Genomic DNA, 18,191 nt, shown 5'->3' with positions numbered 1-18,191 from the left:
ATAAAGTTAAAGCTGGAGATAAACGGCCACTGAGCCTGAAAATACGGGAGCCGGGAGATTATGAAAAAAACCTCTAATACGGGAGAGTTGGTCACCCTACACGAGTATTTCAGAGATGTCGCTATCGTCCTATAGGCGTGTGGCAAACTTACACAAAAAACGAATGAATATTTTTTTTGTGACGGCTGTGTGGCAGCGGTTGGTCACTGTAACGGCAGAAACGAATATAACTGTAATCGGGAGACAGACGTCATCCTTCCTGTGGCTCAATCATGCAGCGGAAGGACTCCCGACGCGCCTATCGTTATATTGGGCCCGCTCTCCCCGCGACTCGCAGTCCCAGTGTCGGCAGCTGGCCATGCATCCGGCGGGCGCGGCGCTGCCGCTGCTGGCTCTGCTGGCGGCGAACGGCACCCGCGTGCTGCGCTGCGTCTGCACGCACACCGCCGTCGTCAAGGCCGTCGACGGCCCGTTCGCACTCAGTGCCGGCGAGCACGTCATGTGGGCCAAGTACTGCCACGCTCCACGTAAGCACTTGTACTGTATTGCATGTCAACCGGGGACCTAGTGTATGTAGGCCGTTTAGGTTTTCATGTTGGTAACGCTATGTAGCGCTCCATATGAAGATCACTGACTGCGCTGTGTGCAGTCTGTGGCTGGTTTGCATTCTTGGAATTCGCCATTGTAGTGTTGGGCAGTTGGCTGTTAACAGCGCGTTGCACAGTTGGAGGTGAGCCGCCAGCAGTGGTGGATGTGGGGAGAGACATGGCGGAGTTTTGAGCGAGGATGATCTGGACGTGTGTCCATCAGAGAGACTAAATTTGTAATACTCGCTATCATGAACTGATAAGTACAGCGAGCGCCTCTACTGCCAGCCAAATAAAAGATTCGAACTACTAAAGGCACTAACTATTGATAGGCATAGTTAGCAAATGAAAGATTTTGATAGAGAACAAACAATGTATTTACGTTAATAGTGTTCAAAAGCCATAATATATATGATCTGGACGTGTGTCCATCAGAGAGAGTAAATTTGTAATACTCGCTATCATGAACTGATATATATATATATATATATATATATATATATATATATATATATATATATATATATATATATATATATAACCGCGGGACTGCAACGATCGCAGGTTCGAATCCTGCCTCGGGCATGGGTGTGTGTGATGTCTTTAGGTTGGTTAGGTTTAAGTAGTTCTAAGTTCTAGGGGACTGATGACCTAAGATGTTAAGTCCCATAGTGCTCAGAGCCATTTGAACCATTTTCTATCAAAATCTTTCATTTGCTAACTATGTCTATCAGTAGTTAGTGCCTTTAGTAGTTAGAATCTTTTATTTGGCTGGCAGTAGAGGCGCTCGCTGTATTGCAGTAATTCGACTAACGAAGATTTTTGTGGGTAAGTGACTCATGAAAGGTAAAGGCTATTGTTGTCAGGGCCATTCTTTTGTGTGGATTTTTGAAAGTCAGATTGCGTTGCGCTAAAAATATTGTGTGTCAGTTTAAGCACAGTCATTTATAATTTTTGTAAGGGTACGTTTCATACTAGAAACGACGGAGAGGCTCCGTCCCCGCCGCAGCCGTAGTGGTCCACAGCCCCACGACGACTACTGCTGTCCACTTCACCCCTCCGCCGCCCCACACCGAACCCAGGGTTATTTTGCGGTTCCGCCCCCGGTGGACCCCCCAGGGAACGTCTCACAGCCGGCCGCGGTGGTCTCGCGATTCTAGGTGCTCAGTCCGGAGCCGCGCGACTGCTACGCTCGCAGGTTCGAATCCTGCCTCAGGCATGGATGTGGGTGATGTCCTCAGTTAGTTAGGTTTAAGTAGTTCTAAGTTCTAGGGGACTGATGACCTAAGATGTTAAGTCCCATAGTGCTCAGAGCCATTTGAACCATTTTTGAACGTCTCACACCAGACGAGTGTAACCCCTATGTTTGCGCGGTAGAGTAATGGTGGTGTACGCGTACGTGGAGAACTTGTTTGCGCAGCAATCGCCGACATAGTGTAACCGAGGCGGAATAAGGGGAACCAGCCCGCATTCGCCGAGTAGTTGGAAAACCGCCTAAAAACCATCCTCAGAAAAGCCGGTTCACCGGACCCCGTCATAGATCCGCCAGGAGGATTCGTACCGGGGACCTAGCGCTCCTTCCCGCCCGGAAAGACGTGCGTTAGACCGCACGGCCAATCGGGCGGGCCCCGTAAGTACTTATTTCTCCGTGCAGTACGAATTAACACGACGTTATCTAGTGTGCGCTTTGCGGCTGCTGAGAAGCGGCAGGGGTTGCACATTTTGTCATCAGGGAAGATAACACATTTTCAGCCTGACAGTGATGGCCTGTGTTTCTTAGGGGGAAACTGCGCTTAATTTTCAAACTTTTAGGGCAATAGACTTTTTCCAGCCTTTTGTGAGGAAGAAGATATCAGGGAATACGATTTGTAAAGGTGTTAAATTAACCGTCTACGTCTCTTCATTGAGCTCAAAACTTTTCCAGATGTCAGACAAGAGATAGCCAAATATCGTGCACACTTCCTGCATTACCGGAGCACATAAGTGGGGAGGTTGTGATGTACTTTGTCAGACTCGGGCCCTTTACGTGAGTTCTGTGATAATATTTTTCACATAATTTGGGAAGTTCAGCATCTTAATACAGACCAATTCAGAGTAAATATAGCGGTGACAGGGCTTCCGCTATTTAATGTAGAGAGATACAGCGATAAGAAGAACTGAGACTGTAATAAAGTTCAAAATGCCGATTACTGCGCAAGCGTAGTGAATCGGAAGCCAATGCATCGGGGTGAAACGGTAAGTGGAAAGTTTCCAGCAATAAGAGAAAATGGCGAACGGCATTCTGCGTGTCAGAATTTATTAATCATCATTCCTTTCCCACGGTGCAAGTAATTTATCGGAGGGCGACACAATGAAGCAACTGCAAATGCCGACAACATTCGCGGCGGGCATCAGCAGTTTGAACAAACAGGATATTCGTGTAAAGGAAGAAGTGACACGGATTGTCTCTTACAGAGCCGTTCAGTGTGCCGTTTGTACGCAGGGAATCGGCGACGGGAGGCGTGAGCAGACGCCCTGCGTGCTGTCAGCCGTAGAGGTAGGGGATTACCTGCAGAATGCGCGCCAGTCACTACTGCCTTCACGAATGTTGATAACAATATTTTGTTACAGAAATTTCAGGAAAGATCTCTTACTCATTGGCCCTAATCTTAACGTTACACCAATACAGTGAACAACACTTTTGGAAAATAAATAGTTAGAAGAGACTCTCCAAAGAATATACGAGGAGCTATGGAGTCGTACGAAACTACTTAGTAGGTTGTGGAGCGCGCCAATTGAGGCAGTCTGTCATTAGACAAGATCCTGTTGCAGTCACCGTTTCCCATTCACAACTCACTCACGTTCATTGCTATCAGATTCGTAGCACTGTGAAGTTCGCAGTGGTCAATTACAACAGACACACCATGACGACATCCAGATTTTTCGGTCAATAGTGATTTGTGCCGGCAGCCGTGTAACGTATAAGAAGTAATGTATAAGCGCCTGCCGACGAGATTAGCTCTCGGGCGAACTGACCTCCTCAGTGCAGCGGATCTTGCCAGTGTATGTGTACGGCTCTGGAGTCACCGCGCACAGAATAAGGGTCTATGTCCCCACAGAGATACTGGTGAACCTGGTAGTACTTAGATCTGGGGTATTAGCGGGAATTACCGTCTCGATGCAAATTTCGGCTCTTCGTTGCATCTTCGTCCACTTTGAAGGTAAGGAACTCGAAATTGTAATAAATGATACAGAATATGAATGAAAAAGATCTCGAAAATTCTTGATCGATATATTTCAAATTGTTGCCCGATACAGTAATATACATTTGGACGGACGTGGGCTATATTTATGTGTACAGTTGTAAGTAGGCTGTTTAGGTTTTTATATTGGTAACGCCACGTAGCGCTCTGTATGAAAATCACCGGCTGTTCTGTGTGCAGTCTGTGGCTGGTTTGCATTGCTGTTGGCCATTGCAGTGTTGGGCAGCTGGTTGTTAACAGCGCGTAGCGTTGCGCAGTTGGCGGTGAGCCGCAAGCAGTAGTGGATGTAGGGGGAGAGAAATGACGGAGTTCTGAAATTTGTAGGACTGGATGCCATGAACTGCTATGACTTTTGAAGATATTAAGGTAAATACATTGTTTGTTCTCTATCAAAATCTTTCATTTGCTAACTATGCTTATCAGTAGTTAGTGCCTTCAGTAATTTGAATCTTTTATTTAGCTGGCAGTAGTGGCGCTCGCTGCATTGCAATAGTTCGAGTAACGAAGGTTTTTGTGAGGTGAGCGATTTGTGAAACGTATAGGTTAATGTTAGTCAGGGCCTTTTTTTTTTGTAGGGATGTTTGAAAGTCAGTTTGTGTTGCGCTAAAAAAAATATTGTGTGTCAGTTTAAGCACAGTCATGTATAATTTTTCTAAGGGGACGTTTCATATGTCGACACTTAGCCGAGGATAACTCACTGGAATCATCTGATTTTTTCTTGTAGTTTGTGTAAATTGTGTAGCTTTTCTTTATTGCTAGCGCGTAACTGTAGAGAGAATTCCCTTTGTAGTTGTAGTTTTTCATTGTTGTACAGTAAAACAGTTGTGGCATGCATGTAGATTTGCAGCAGCGCTTGCAGTTAACTAGATATTATTTTCAGTGCTATGTTAATGTGTTCTCTTATTTTTGCTCTTCAAATTGTGCTTTTCTGTGTTATCGTGTGAAATATTGTGACAATAATGGCGTGTGAAAAACGTAATACTAGGCTCCAAAGTAAACTGAGAAGTGACAGTGAAGACGAAAGCAGTGTGTTAGCGCCACCAAGTAATGAATTAATTAATGTTCAAAGTAGTAATTTGGTAATTGTGCATAGGGAAATGGAGCGGGCTGCAAACAATAGTGTAGACAGTGAAACAAGTAGTGAACAGGAAAGCATTATCGATCGATCGGCCGGCAACAGCTTGCCTCAGGAATCCGAAATGTCAGGACACAATCTGGCAAATACTGTAGATTCAGGTTTTGCGTCCTCAGCGTTTTCTCAAATAAGTCAAGACACATTTTCTGCTTTTCAAACTGCGAATATTGCCGGTTCAAATGCATTGCCGAATAGCACTGAGGAACATGTTTCAGACACCAGTGCATTGTTATTACAGTTAATGCAACAAATGGGACAAAAGCTTCAAACGTTAGACACAATGGAACAAAATCTTCAAAAGCTAGACACAATGGAACAAAATCAAAGACAAACACAGCAAGAGCTTCAACAGTTAGACACACTGGAACAAAATCAGAGACAAACACAGCAAAAGCTTCAAAAGTTAGACACCACACTTGAACAAACACGTGAAGATTTAACTACTGAGTTACATAACATTGAATCGAAATGTCAAAAAGTCTGCAATGACGTAAAAACACAGATTTGTGAGCATTTTCAACCTATTTTTTCGCGGCATGAAAATGCATTACAGAATCACGAAGCAGCCATAAAATAACCGCAAACTATTGTTCGTGAAAATCATGAGACCTTGCAAGCTAAAATGGACTCAGTTGCATCTACCGATTCGGTTACGCAACTTGCAAAAACTCAAGAACACTTAAAGGACACAGTAGATACTCTGAAAATTGGTTCAGAAAGACACAAGGAGGAAATTAGTTCATTATCAGAGAAAGTAGTTGAACTTTCGGATCAGCTAAATAATTTATCTACGAAGGTAGATGATAATCTGAATGACACAAAACCGGTAGTCTTTAATGACACAGAGGAGTGCGAACAAGTTAGGAAATTCGAACAAAAACAGAATCTAATTAATACGCAACACCAAAGAGAAATCCGGAAAGTACAAGATCAGCTGACACAGGTAATACAAGAATTACGTATTTCAGAGGAAGCTCGCGCTCCAATACAGGAAGAGGGACATAGAAATACGGAACAGGCACAAAATAATAACACAGGGCACTTCGGAAATTATGAAAGAAATTGGCAAGGTACACCGAATTTTGAGATGGAACCGCCCAAACGACGTAACAATGACCGACATGCGACTCGCCGACATGATGATTACCACACGTAAATTCAAAACTTTTAACAATTCTGGCAACGACATTCATCCACGAGCATAGCTTTATCAATTCTCTCATTGTTTTCCTCCCAACTGGTCATTGCAGCACAGATTAGAATTTATGTGTGGCTACTTAGAGAATGAACCATCTGTAAGAATGCGATCGGTCATTCACGATTGTCACAGTGAGGGAGAATTTTATCATGTCTTCCTCTCAGCATATTGGTCTCAAGCTACACAATTCCGAGTAAAACATAGCATCATAATGATGAAACATTTCGAACAATTTGAATTCTCCAGTCTTGTGAAATATTTTGAAGACATGCTGCATAAGAATCAGTATCTTTCAAACCCATACAGCCCTTCAGAACTCATCCGCATTTGCTTAATCAAATTGCCTGAACATTTACGATATATTATTTTAGCAAGACGTTGCAAAGACGACATTGAAGCTTTTCAGGGACTGTTACAAGAACTGGAAATTGACACTAACAATAGCGGAACGCGAAAACAGGAGCACAACCATTACAGGGCACATCTGTCACAATTCCGCGATGACAGAAATAATACACGACAAGGCTATTCTTACAACGTAAACCGTGACCAAAACAGACACCACCCTTATGACAACCGTTGGCACAGTAGTAATAATTGCAGGGAAAGATCACCTCTCCGCGGTAATGACTATCACAGAGACTACCATAGAAACAGACAATATGGGAACCAAAATACATATTATCAGGGGTGACAGAATAACTTTAGACGCAACGGTCCAGCGCGCAGTTACAATTCAGGAAGAAAGTCTCCACCACGTGACTGACAAGAAATTAAGTACAGAAGTTACCGACATGACGACAGACGATATGATCGTAACGACAGGCCTGAATTGCATCAGAACTGGCTAGCTCCAAACAGGGCAGGGCCTTCTCGTCAAGGTGAATTTGTAGAAGTTAGGTCTCCTAATCCCAATAACGACGCGCGCCAACAAAGAGACAGACAATGACTCGCACCGCAGGCAGCCACGTGCGCCGGCTGGCTCATCGAAAAACAATATAGACGCTAACCTTGAGAAAAATTTTAGCATTCCTTACCGACGTATACAACATGATAATTGCTGTGAAGTTTAAACTCTGTCCACTAGGAAGAGTAAAGGATTGCACCACATTTCACATGTAAAACCATTTATTGATAGATAATCTGCCTTTTAACCTAATCTTTCCTAAAATTTTTCACTTCACAGTACTAGTACTCTTTGTCACACTTAGAAACTGTTAACATGTAACTATGTTTTAAAGTTAACTATCCAGTCTAGAACCTAGAGCACATATTTAGACAGTAATTACAAATGCATTGTTATAGTGAACAGACGACACAGTGTTATTGTGTGTGTACATTCTTGCTTGTTAGTTGCACGATTACGTAACGACTATAAGGCTCACATACTTCGAAGGTACTGCCAATGAGAATTCATAGCAACATTTTGGTTTACTTGAAAATACATTCTGGATTTAAAATACTTTCTGTGAGATACCAGATGACACAGTGTTTAGTTTATGTGACAGCTAAACAATTTTATCACGACGCTACTAATGAGTGACAATTTACAATGTTGCTTTTGCGCTTTATCTATTTTATATCTGCAGTTTTTCTATATTATTCTGGAAAATAAAACATTTTTTGTCTTTACTGTGTGAACCCTTCATATTTTTCTGAACCATTGTGATACTATGAGAGCTTTGAATGATGTATTTGGTATGGGATCATGATTTTTAAAGTACGTTTGAGGTAGATGACACTGTTGAAATGAGCAGAGAATTGTTTTAGGTTTTGAAATTATTTGAGGAAACTACGACGATTTTGAGAACTGACTGAGATGTTATGATATTATTGCGATGACGATGTCTATTATGCTGTTGAGGTATGTTTGTGATCGGTAAGATGGTGCTGCCGTATATGAGGACTTTGATTATGCTAGGTTTTTATATTGGTAACGCCACGTAGCGCTCTGTATAAAAACCACTGGTTGTGCTGTGTGCAGCCTGTGGCTGGTTTGCATTGATGTTGGCCATTGTAGTGTTGGGCAGCTGGATGTTAACAGCGCGTAGCGTTGCGCCGTTGGCGGTGAGCCACAAGCAGTGGTGGATGTGGGGAGAGAAATGGCGGAGTTGCGGAGTTCTGAAATTTGTAAGACTAGATGTCATGAACTTCAGTCATGGACTTTGCGGCTGGTCCCGGCGGAGGTTCAAGTCCTCCTTGGGGCATGGGTGTGTGTGTTTGTCCTTAGGATAATTTAGGTAAGGTAGTGTGTAAGCTTATGGACTGATGATTTTAACAGTTACGTCCCGTAAGATTTCGCACACATTTGAACATTTCCTTTGATTTGTACACACATCAGAAAAAGTTTTGCATCACCCCAGTTCCCAGAACTCCTGAGGATAGATATTGACTGTGGATATTGTATCATACACACAGTCCATTTTACTGGTCAGAGATCTCACTAAACCCGCCCAAACACGTAGACAACCATGTATGAGAAGAGCCTATCAGACGGAGGGAACCGCTTCAGTCAAGAACCGCGCGACCACTACCGTCGAAAGGTTCGAATCCTGCCTCAGGCATGGATGTGTGATGTCCTTAGGTTAGTTAGATTTAAGTAGTTCTAAGTTCTAGGGGACTGATGGCCTCAGATGTTCAATCCCATAGTGCTCATAGCCATTTGAACCATTTAGATGGAGGGGGTCCGACGGCCGATCAGTTCCAGTCATTCCACCAGGATGGAGGTACACGGCTCATGTTGTCTGTAGTTCACCCATGCCTAGAGGATCAATACCGCGGTGCTATCGCATCCACATTGTTACTTTGTGCCAGGAAGGGCTCTCAACAAGGGAAGTGTCCAGGCGTCTCGGAGTGAACCAAAGCAATGTTGTTCGGACCTGGAAGAGATACAGAGAGATAGCAACTGTCGATGACATGCCTTGATCAGGCCACGCAAGGGCTACTACTGCAATGGACGACCGCTACCTACAGATTATGGTTCGGAGGAACCCTGACAGCAACGCATCCATGTTGAATAATGCTCTTCAAACTGTGCACAATGGGCTGCATGATGCGCAACTTCGCTCCCGACGTCCATGGCAAGGTCCATCTTTTCAACCACGACACCATGCAGCGGTGGAAATGGGCCCAACAACATGCCGAATGAACGGCTCAGGATTGGGCTTACTTTCTTTTCAACGATGACAGCCGCATATGCCTTCAACCAGACAATCGTTGGAGACGTGTTTGGAGGCAACACGGTCAGGCTGAACGCCTTAGACACACTGTCCAGCGAGTGCAACATGGTGCAAATTCCCTGCTGTTTTGGGGTGGCATTATGCGAGGCCGACGTACACCGCTGGTGGTCATGGAAGGCACCGTAACGGCTGTGCAATACGTGAATGCGATCTTCCGACCGATAGTGCTACCATATAGGCAGCATATTGGCGAGGTAGTCGTGTTCATGGACGTCAATTCGCGCCCCCTTAGTGAATGATTTACTTCGGTATAATGACATCGCTCGACTGGAGCGGCCAGCATCTTCTCCATACATGGACCCTGTCCGACATGCCTGGGGTAGATTGACCCACCAACCACTCTGAGATATCTACACCGAATTGCCGTTGAGAAGTAGGACAATCTGGACCAACAGTGCCTTGATGAATTTGCGGTTAGTATGCCACGACGAATACAGGCATGCATCAATGCAAGAGGAGGTGCTACTGGGTTTTGGAGGTACCGGTGTGTACAGCAGTCTGTACCACCACTTCCGAAGGTCTCACTGTACGGTGATACAACATGCAATGTTCGGTTTTCATGAGCAATAGAACGGGCGGAAATTATGTTTATCTTTTCACTGCATGTTCCGGAACTCTCGGAACCGAGATGATGCAAAACTTTGTTTGGTATGTGTATATCAAACGATTCTAACTTTGTTGAATAAATAGGTAACACAGTCGATTTCTGCCACTTTGGTAAGTGTTGCCTGTTCTCACACAAGTGCAAGACAACAAACGTTACCATATGATTCTCTCACAGGACTGCAAAACAACGAATGGCAGCGCGTTTATTGCTTCTGTTGCAAGATGCCCCACATAGTACCGTCGCTTGCAAGATGCCACACTTAGTAACGTCGACAATTACAGGTGACATACAGCTCACAGACGCATCAGAGTGACTGAAACAGGAAGACAATGATATGTGCGTTATATTAATGAGAATTCTGGCTTTGCTGGATCTAGTTATTGTGACTCTAACAGACGCTTTGGCAGGGAGACAATGATGACAGAACTCAAGCAAGTGTCGCCCCAGGAGACGACAGTACAGAACGTCTGGATGCAGGTGGGCGGTCGCCGTTCACGGCCCATACGACACTGGAGCTGTGACGTCAGCAGCAGACACCTGGCTGCCGCCACTCTGGGGGGCAGAGTCTGTGGAGCAGTTCAGGCGCCTCACCCTGATCCTGGGTTCTCCCGCGCCGACTTAAGACTACCTCTCCCCCTCGCAGCCTGCAAAGATTTATGTGGGCGTGGCCAGCTCATGTTCTCCATCTCGTCAATGAAATTATTTTACAATAACTGTATTTTTTACTTGACTAACACTTCGTGCACCAGGCGGAGTACATTCCACGCTGCTCTGGTAATACTTGTTTTGGGCAGTTTTGTTCTGACGTTCTGAACTGAAAAATAGCAACTTACGGCTGTACGTTGTTTCCGTGTATGGACAGGTCGTCAGACTGCTCATACTGTGTGCGACCGATTCCGTGACAGCACTGAAAATTCAGATTGTCTGTCTAAGACTGTCTTCATTTTCTTGATTACCGGGTTAGAAAGTCGAAGTACTTGAACAGAATAACTCTTCCATGGCTACCACCGTAGACCCCGAAAAAGATGATGACATGAAACCAGACTAACACTTTTTACACGTGTCATCCCAAAGGCCACAGTTCAACATGATGAGGTGCTCTTTTATTAACTTTCGAACAGCGTTTAACTAACTATCGCATCAACACTCAGGTAAGGACGACATAGTACAGATGGTACGTCGTGTGACAGACGAGAAGTAAGCATAGGTAAGTATGTCGAGACCCTTGTTGTCCATGTTGTATCTTAATTACCCGGCAGAAAATTTTAATAATAAGCTTAGCTGACGCAGTTATCCGTAGTGACCTGGTATCTGAAAATCCGCACACGCACACCCGGCCAGATATTAATATGATTTCAAAGTGTTGGTACAACAGGGAATTTTCTTTAAATGTTCAGAAACATAATATTGTGAACTTCAAAAACTGGAACCAGTCAACTGACGTGAATACTGGAGTAAAAAAAGATGTGATCCCACAATAACATGGAGTCAGTCGTAACGGAAGGAGATGGTAGACTATGGTTCGCCCCTGTGGCAGAGCGGTTCTAGGCACTTTATTGCGGAACCGCGCGACTGCTACGGTTGCGTGGCCTGTGTGATGTCCTTAGGTGAGTTAGGTTTAAGTAGTTCTAAGCTCTAGGGGACGGATGCCCCATAGTGCTCAGAGTCATTTTTAGACGACGGTTCATTGATGGAATACAGGCAAAATCCATTCACTGTAGATAGGAGCTTGCGAACAAAGAAGTCGTGTGACCCGTCCTAGAATATTCCTCAGCTCTTTGGGAACCATAGCACATTGGTGAAGGATGATGGGGTGGATAGTGAGGCTGAAGGCTCCATGGAAACACAGTTGACAGTAAGAAATGACTTGTATTAACTGCTGTAAATGCTCCAGCGGGGAAGACACCCCTCTCTCATCGTGGGCACTAAAAACCGCTTCAGTTATATTTAGTCTTTATCACTACCGCACTAAACGCCACATCTTCAGGTTAACATATGTTTATGAAATATTAGAGCGGAAAAACTCAGAATCTTATTACCCAACATTTGTTGTCCGTCAAAACAAAAGGCCGCTAAAAGCCTGTGTGTCAAAGATCAAAAACTGCCAGATTGCAATATAGATAGGAGAAGCGATCACTGTGGAACGATTTGTTTTGGACCCATCCACTATATTCGAATCTGGCAGTTTTTAATCTTTGACATACCGGCTTTTAGCTGCCTTTTGTTTTGACGGACAACAAATGTTGGGTAATAAGATTCCGAGTTTTTCCGCTCTAATGTTTTTTTGTTATACGTTCACCTGAAGATGTGGCTTTCAGTACCACGAAACAGGGACTAAATACAGCTGAAGCGGTTATTAATACTAAGGTGAATACTCAGAGGTTTGGTTGCGCCATATGCAAGGCTGTCTGCACGCCTCTCTCAGTGGTCTCGGCCGGCGCTGACGTGCGGGCGTCGGCCGCTGCCCCGGATGCTGACCAGGCGCCCCGCGGTACTGAATATAGGTCCCTGGTAGGCCGGCCGTTGACGTCAGCAGCCCGCTGCTTTCCTCGGCATCATAGAGCTATCACGACCCATCCTCCCCATTCACGTCTCCGCGGTGGCACGTGGAGGCGGTCGATGCAGTGATGCCTACTCCCGCAGGGGAGTCAGCGTCGGTGGCGACCGGCAAAGACGGCACGCTGTGCTGAGGCGCCGCGTCCCGCTGAGGATTCGGCGCTGGCTGCCGGCGCAGCCTGGCCTCAAACCTGTGGCCGGTGCTGGCAGTGCCAGCCGTCTCGCGGCTTTGGCGCGCTGCTGGTGCTGCTGGTGTCTGGTGAAGTCAAGTGCTCACTGCCTCAATAACCAGACTTACGTATATGCCTCTGGCGTGCACTCTTTTCTCTAAAACCCAGAACCTCATCACGTCACCGATAAGAGACTCGCCCTGGTGTGGTAACACCACCCCGCTCGCTACACAGTTACCCCTGTGCGGTACAGTTTACTGCTGCGCTCGGCTATTCTTTCCTCACAGTATTCTGGCATGTCTGTTATTGTGAGTCCGCAGCTCGGGGTCTTGCGGTAGCGTTCTCGGTTCCCTTGCACGGGGTCCCGGGTTCGACTCCCGGCGGGGCCAGGGATTTTTCCTGCCTCGAGATGACTGTGTGTTTCTGTGTCGTCTTCATCATCATCATCATTCATCCCCACTACGGTCGGAGGAAGGCAATGGCGCCGGTCGGCGTGGCCGAGCGGTTGTAGGTGCTGCAGTCTCGAACCACGTGACCGCTGCGGTCGAAGGTTCGAATCCTGCCTCGGGCATGGATGTGTGTGGTCCTTATGTTAGTTGGGTTTAAGTAGTTCTAAGTTCTAGGGGACTGATGACCTCAGATGTTAAGTGCCATAGTGCTTAGAGCCATTTGAACCATTTGAAAGCAAGGGCAAACCGTCTCCGCTAGGATCTTGCCTAGTACGGCGGTGCGGGTCTCCCGCATCGTCCCCTACCCTCCTCGGAGTATGGGGCCTCATCATCGTCGTTATTGTGAGCCACATGCCGCCATACTTGCAGCCACTTGCTCGCGGCTACTGACGCAACCCACTATGCCGACATCCTCAGCACTTCTTATTACTTCCGCGGCACACTTATCAGTTTTGATCAAAGACTGGGTAGGAGTAAGAGAGGATTTCAAACATAAAGCAACAGGGCACCACAAACGGTGATAGACTTGTGAGGGTCTCGGAAGTGTGTCACGGGGGTGTCGTAACGACAAATGCGGCGATAGAAAGACATCAGCAACGCCACTTTAACCTATGATGTATCGAGAACCATTATTGAGTGAGGAATTAGGGATTACAGTGAAACTAACTATATAACGCTCCGTTACAGACGGTGAAGAGGAGGTTAGGCTAATTACTGCATGCACAGAGTAACTTGAGAAGTCATTCTTCTCACGGACAATATGTAGATAAAGGGGTAAGGATCCCTGGTAAAAATTACAGTGGAAAGTACGCTCTGCCAATCACTTCGCAGTGGTCACTAAATTATGTATGTATGGTTACATTTTCTGACATTAAATCTGCAACAAGAGAAGGGAGAGAAAGCAAAGAAATTTTCCTTATAATGCGTTAACAGTATCTTAATTACCCGGCAGAAAATATTAATAATAAGCTTACCTGACGCAGTTGTCCGTAGTGAACTGCTATCTGAAAATCTGTACACGCACCCAGCCAGATATTAATATGATTTCAAAGCGTTGGTATAACAGGCAACTTTCTTTAAATGTTCAGAAATATAAAATGTGCACTTCAAAAACTGGAACCAGTCAACTGACGTGAATACTGGAGTAAAAAATTTGTGATGAGATGAAATCCAACGATAACATGGAGTCAGGCATAACTGAAGGAGGTGGTAGACTACGGTTCGCCTGCCGCTGTGGCCGGTAGTTGCTGGTAATGTATGGGAGGGGGGAAGGGGAGTGCAGCATTCGGTACACTGTACTGTACCGGCACATGTGTTCGTCAACAGTGGCTCTGATCCAGCTGGGCATCGAATCGCACTGAGCTCGGATGAAAGACAGGGTCTGTCGCTCCGTGCCGTTCAGCTCTGTGCCAGAGTTCAGTGGGTAGTGAGTGGTGGCACACTAGCTTCTCTGCAACCCGTAATGGGATGTTTACAGTGGCTCAGAGATACGGAGAACGTTCTGGCCAGTCAAAGAGACGAAACCCCTTGTGTGGCGGTAGCTCCAGACAGCGTCGACACCACGTGGTCTCGAGTAATTTTGTTGGAAGATAATGTGAGGGAGTTGTCAAAGATCAGCCACCGCTCCTAACAATCCAGAAACGCAGCGGCTGCAGTTCGTATTACGGTCTACGCATTGTGTATCAAAAGACACACATTCACTTACACCGGTTTCTGAGCACATACCAGAACGAGGAGCGCAACCTGGCAATCTCCGCTCTCCTTGAAGCCTCTGGACGTGTGTTTGGCCGTCAGGATGCTGTAATTGGAACGGTGCCTCGGCACCACCCCTGTGTGGTGGAGTGCCCTCGCCGGCGCAACACTATCCGCCAAGCCCTCTCTGCTTCCTCCTCAAGGGAAGTTCAGCAGCAGCAGCGGTCACGATGCAGATAGTCAACTGCTGGTCATTTGTACGCCGAAGCATGTGACACACTTCACCCCATGTTCAAGTTATTTGACAGCCGTTTTCATTTTGTTGTACGTTGAAGCGCCAAATAAACTGGTACAGCCATGCTATTTAAACAAGGAGATACGTAAACAGCCAGAATACGGCGCTGCCGTCGGCAACGCCGGTATAAGACAAGTGCGTTGTTAGACCGGTTACTACTACTAAAATGGCAGGTTATGTAGATTTGAGTTTGAACCTGGTGTTATAGTCGGCGCAGGAACGATGGGACACAGCATCCCCGAATTAGCGATGAAATGGGGATTTTCTCGTACGATCATTTCACGAGTGTACCGTGAATATCAGGAATCCTCTAAGACATCAAATCTCCGACATCACTGCGACCGGAAAACGATCCTGCAACAACGGGGCAAACGACGACTGAAGAGAATCGTTCAACGTGACAGAAGTGCAACGTTTCCACAAATTGGTGCAGATTTCAGTGCTGGGCCATCAACAAGTGTCAGCGTGCGAACCATTCCACTAAACATCATCTATAATGGCTTTCGGAGCCGAAGGCCCACTCGTGTATCCTCGAGGACTGCATGACACAAAACTTTACGCCTCGCTGGGGCCCGTCAACCCCGACATTGGACTACTGATGACTGGAAACATGTTGCCTGATCGGACGAGTCTTGTTTCAAACTGTGTGGAGCGGATGGACGTGTACGGGTACGGAGACACCCTCATGAATCAATGGACCCTGCACTTTAGCAAGGGGTTGTTCAAAACGGTAGATGCTCTGTAATGTTATGGGACGTGTGCAGTTGGAGTGATATGATACCTCCTGATACGTCTAGACATGACTCTGACAGGTGGCACGTACATACATATGCTGAATGATCTCCTGCATCCATTCATGTGCATTGTACATTGCGACGGACATGGGCAATTATAGTAAGACAACGCGACACCCCACACGTCCAGAACTGCTACAGAGTGGCTCCAGGAATACTCTTCTGAGTTTAAACAATTCCGCTGGCCACACACAGACAAAAGACATAAACATTACTTACCATACCTGAGAGGCCTTGCAATGTGCTGTTCAGAAGAGATATCCATCCGCTCTTACTCTTAGGGATTTACGGACAGCGCTGCAGAATTCGTGGTAACATTTCTATCCAGCACTACTTGAGATATTATTCGAGACCATTCCAAGTCGTGTCGCGGCACTTCTGCGAGCTCGAAAGGTAACTGCAAGATATTAGACAGATGTACCGGTTTCTTTAGGTCTTCAGTGTAGTGCCAGTGGCTTGTAGTACTGACTTAGATACAATACTGTCCATTAAAATTGCTACACCACGAAGGTGACGTGCTACAGACGCGAAATTTAATCGACAGGAAGACGATTCTGTGATATGCAAATAATTAGCTTTTCGGAGCATTCACACAGGGTTGGCGCCGGTGGCGACACCTGAAACGTGCTGACATGAGGAAAGTTTTCAACCGATTTCTCATACACAAACAGCAGTTGACCGGCGTTGCCTGGTGAAACGTTGTTGTGATCCGTCTTTTAAGGAGGAGAAATGAGTACCATCACATTTCCGACTTTGATAAAGGTCGGATTGTAGCCTATCGCAATTGCCGTTTATCGGATCGCGACATTGCTGCTCGCGTTGGTCGAGATCCAATGACTGTTGGCAGAATATTGAAACAGAGGGCTCAAGAGGTTAATATGGAACGCCGTGCTGGATCCCAAAGACCTCTTATCACTAGCAGTTGAGATGACAGGCATGTTATCCGCATGGCTGTAACGGATCGTGCAGCCACGTCTAGATCCGTGAGTCAACAGATGGGGACGTTTGCAAGGCAACAACCATCTGCACGAACAGTTCGACGACGTTTGCAGCAGCATGGACTATCAGCTCGAAGACCATGGGTGCGGTTACCCTTGAGGCTGCATCACAGACAGGAGTGCCTGCGATGGTGTACTCAAAGACGAACCTGGGTGCACGAATAGCAAAAGACATTTTTTCTGATGAATCCAGGTTCTGTTTACAGCATCATGATGGTCGCACACGTGTTTGGCGACATAGCGGTGAACGCACATTGGAAGCGTGTATTCGTCATTGCCATACTGACGTATTGCCTGGCGTGATGGTATAGGGTCCCATTGGTTACACGTCTCGGTCACCTCTTGTTCGCATTGACGGTACTTTGAACAGTGGACTTTACATTTCAGTTCCGTTACGACCCGTGGCTCTATCCTTCAAGCGATCCCTGCGAAACCCCACATTTCAGCAGGATAATGCACGACCGCATGTCGCCTGTCCTGTACGGGCCTGCTCTGGCCAACACATTCTCCAGTTCTTTCACCAATTGAAGACGTCTGGTTAATGGTGGCCGAGCAACTGTCTCGTCACAATACGCCGGGCACTATTCATGATGAACTGTGGTGTCGTGTTGAAGCTGCATGGGCAGCTGTACCTGTACACGCCAACCAAGCTCTGTTTGACTCAATGCCCAGGCTTCTGCCTTGGTGCCAATGATGGTCGTATGCGTGTTTGGCGCCGTGCAGGTGAGCACCACAATCAGGACTGCATACGACCGAGGCACACAGGGCCAACACCCGGCATCATGATGTGGGGAGCGATCTACTACACTGGCCGTACACCTCTGGTGATCGTCGAGGGGACACTGAATAGTGCACGGTACATCCAAACCGTCATCGAACCCATCGTTCTACCATTCCTAGACCGGCAAGGGAACTTGCTGTTCCAACAGGACAATGCACGTCCGCATGTATCCCGTGCCACCCAACGTGCTCTAGAAGGTGTAAGTCAACTACCCTGGCCAGCAAGATCTCCGGATCTGTCCCCCATTGAGCATGTTTGGGACTGGATGAAGCGTCGTCTCACGCGGTCTGCACGTCCAGCACGAACGCTGGTCCAACTGAGGCGCCAGGTGGAAATGGCATAGCAAGCCGTTGCACAGGACTACATCCAGCATCTCTACGATCGTCTCCATGGGAGAATGGCAGCCTGCATTGCTGCGAAAGGTGGATATACCCTGTACTAGTGCCGA

At 46.4% G+C, this 18,191-nt stretch overlaps 1 protein-coding gene across 1 annotated transcript in view; it reads left to right on the top strand.

The window, feature by feature from the left end:
- The first annotated feature begins 312 nt into the window (after window positions 1–312).
- LOC126334998 (uncharacterized) overlaps window positions 313–18,191 on the top strand; it is a 78,900-nt gene continuing 61,021 nt past the window's right edge. Inside the window, exon 1 of the mRNA XM_049997816.1 lies at window positions 313–527. Within this exon, the coding sequence (XP_049853773.1) occupies window positions 359–527 (169 nt within the window). The 5' untranslated portion in view covers window positions 313–358. The remainder of the gene's footprint in view (window positions 528–18,191) is intronic.

The sequence above is a fragment of the Schistocerca gregaria genome, chromosome 2 (assembly GCF_023897955.1).
Source record: "Schistocerca gregaria isolate iqSchGreg1 chromosome 2, iqSchGreg1.2, whole genome shotgun sequence".
In the NCBI taxonomy this organism is placed as follows: domain Eukaryota; kingdom Metazoa; phylum Arthropoda; class Insecta; order Orthoptera; family Acrididae; genus Schistocerca; species Schistocerca gregaria.
Note: the sequence above shows the minus strand (reverse complement) of the source record. Positions and strands in the feature narration are given on the sequence as shown.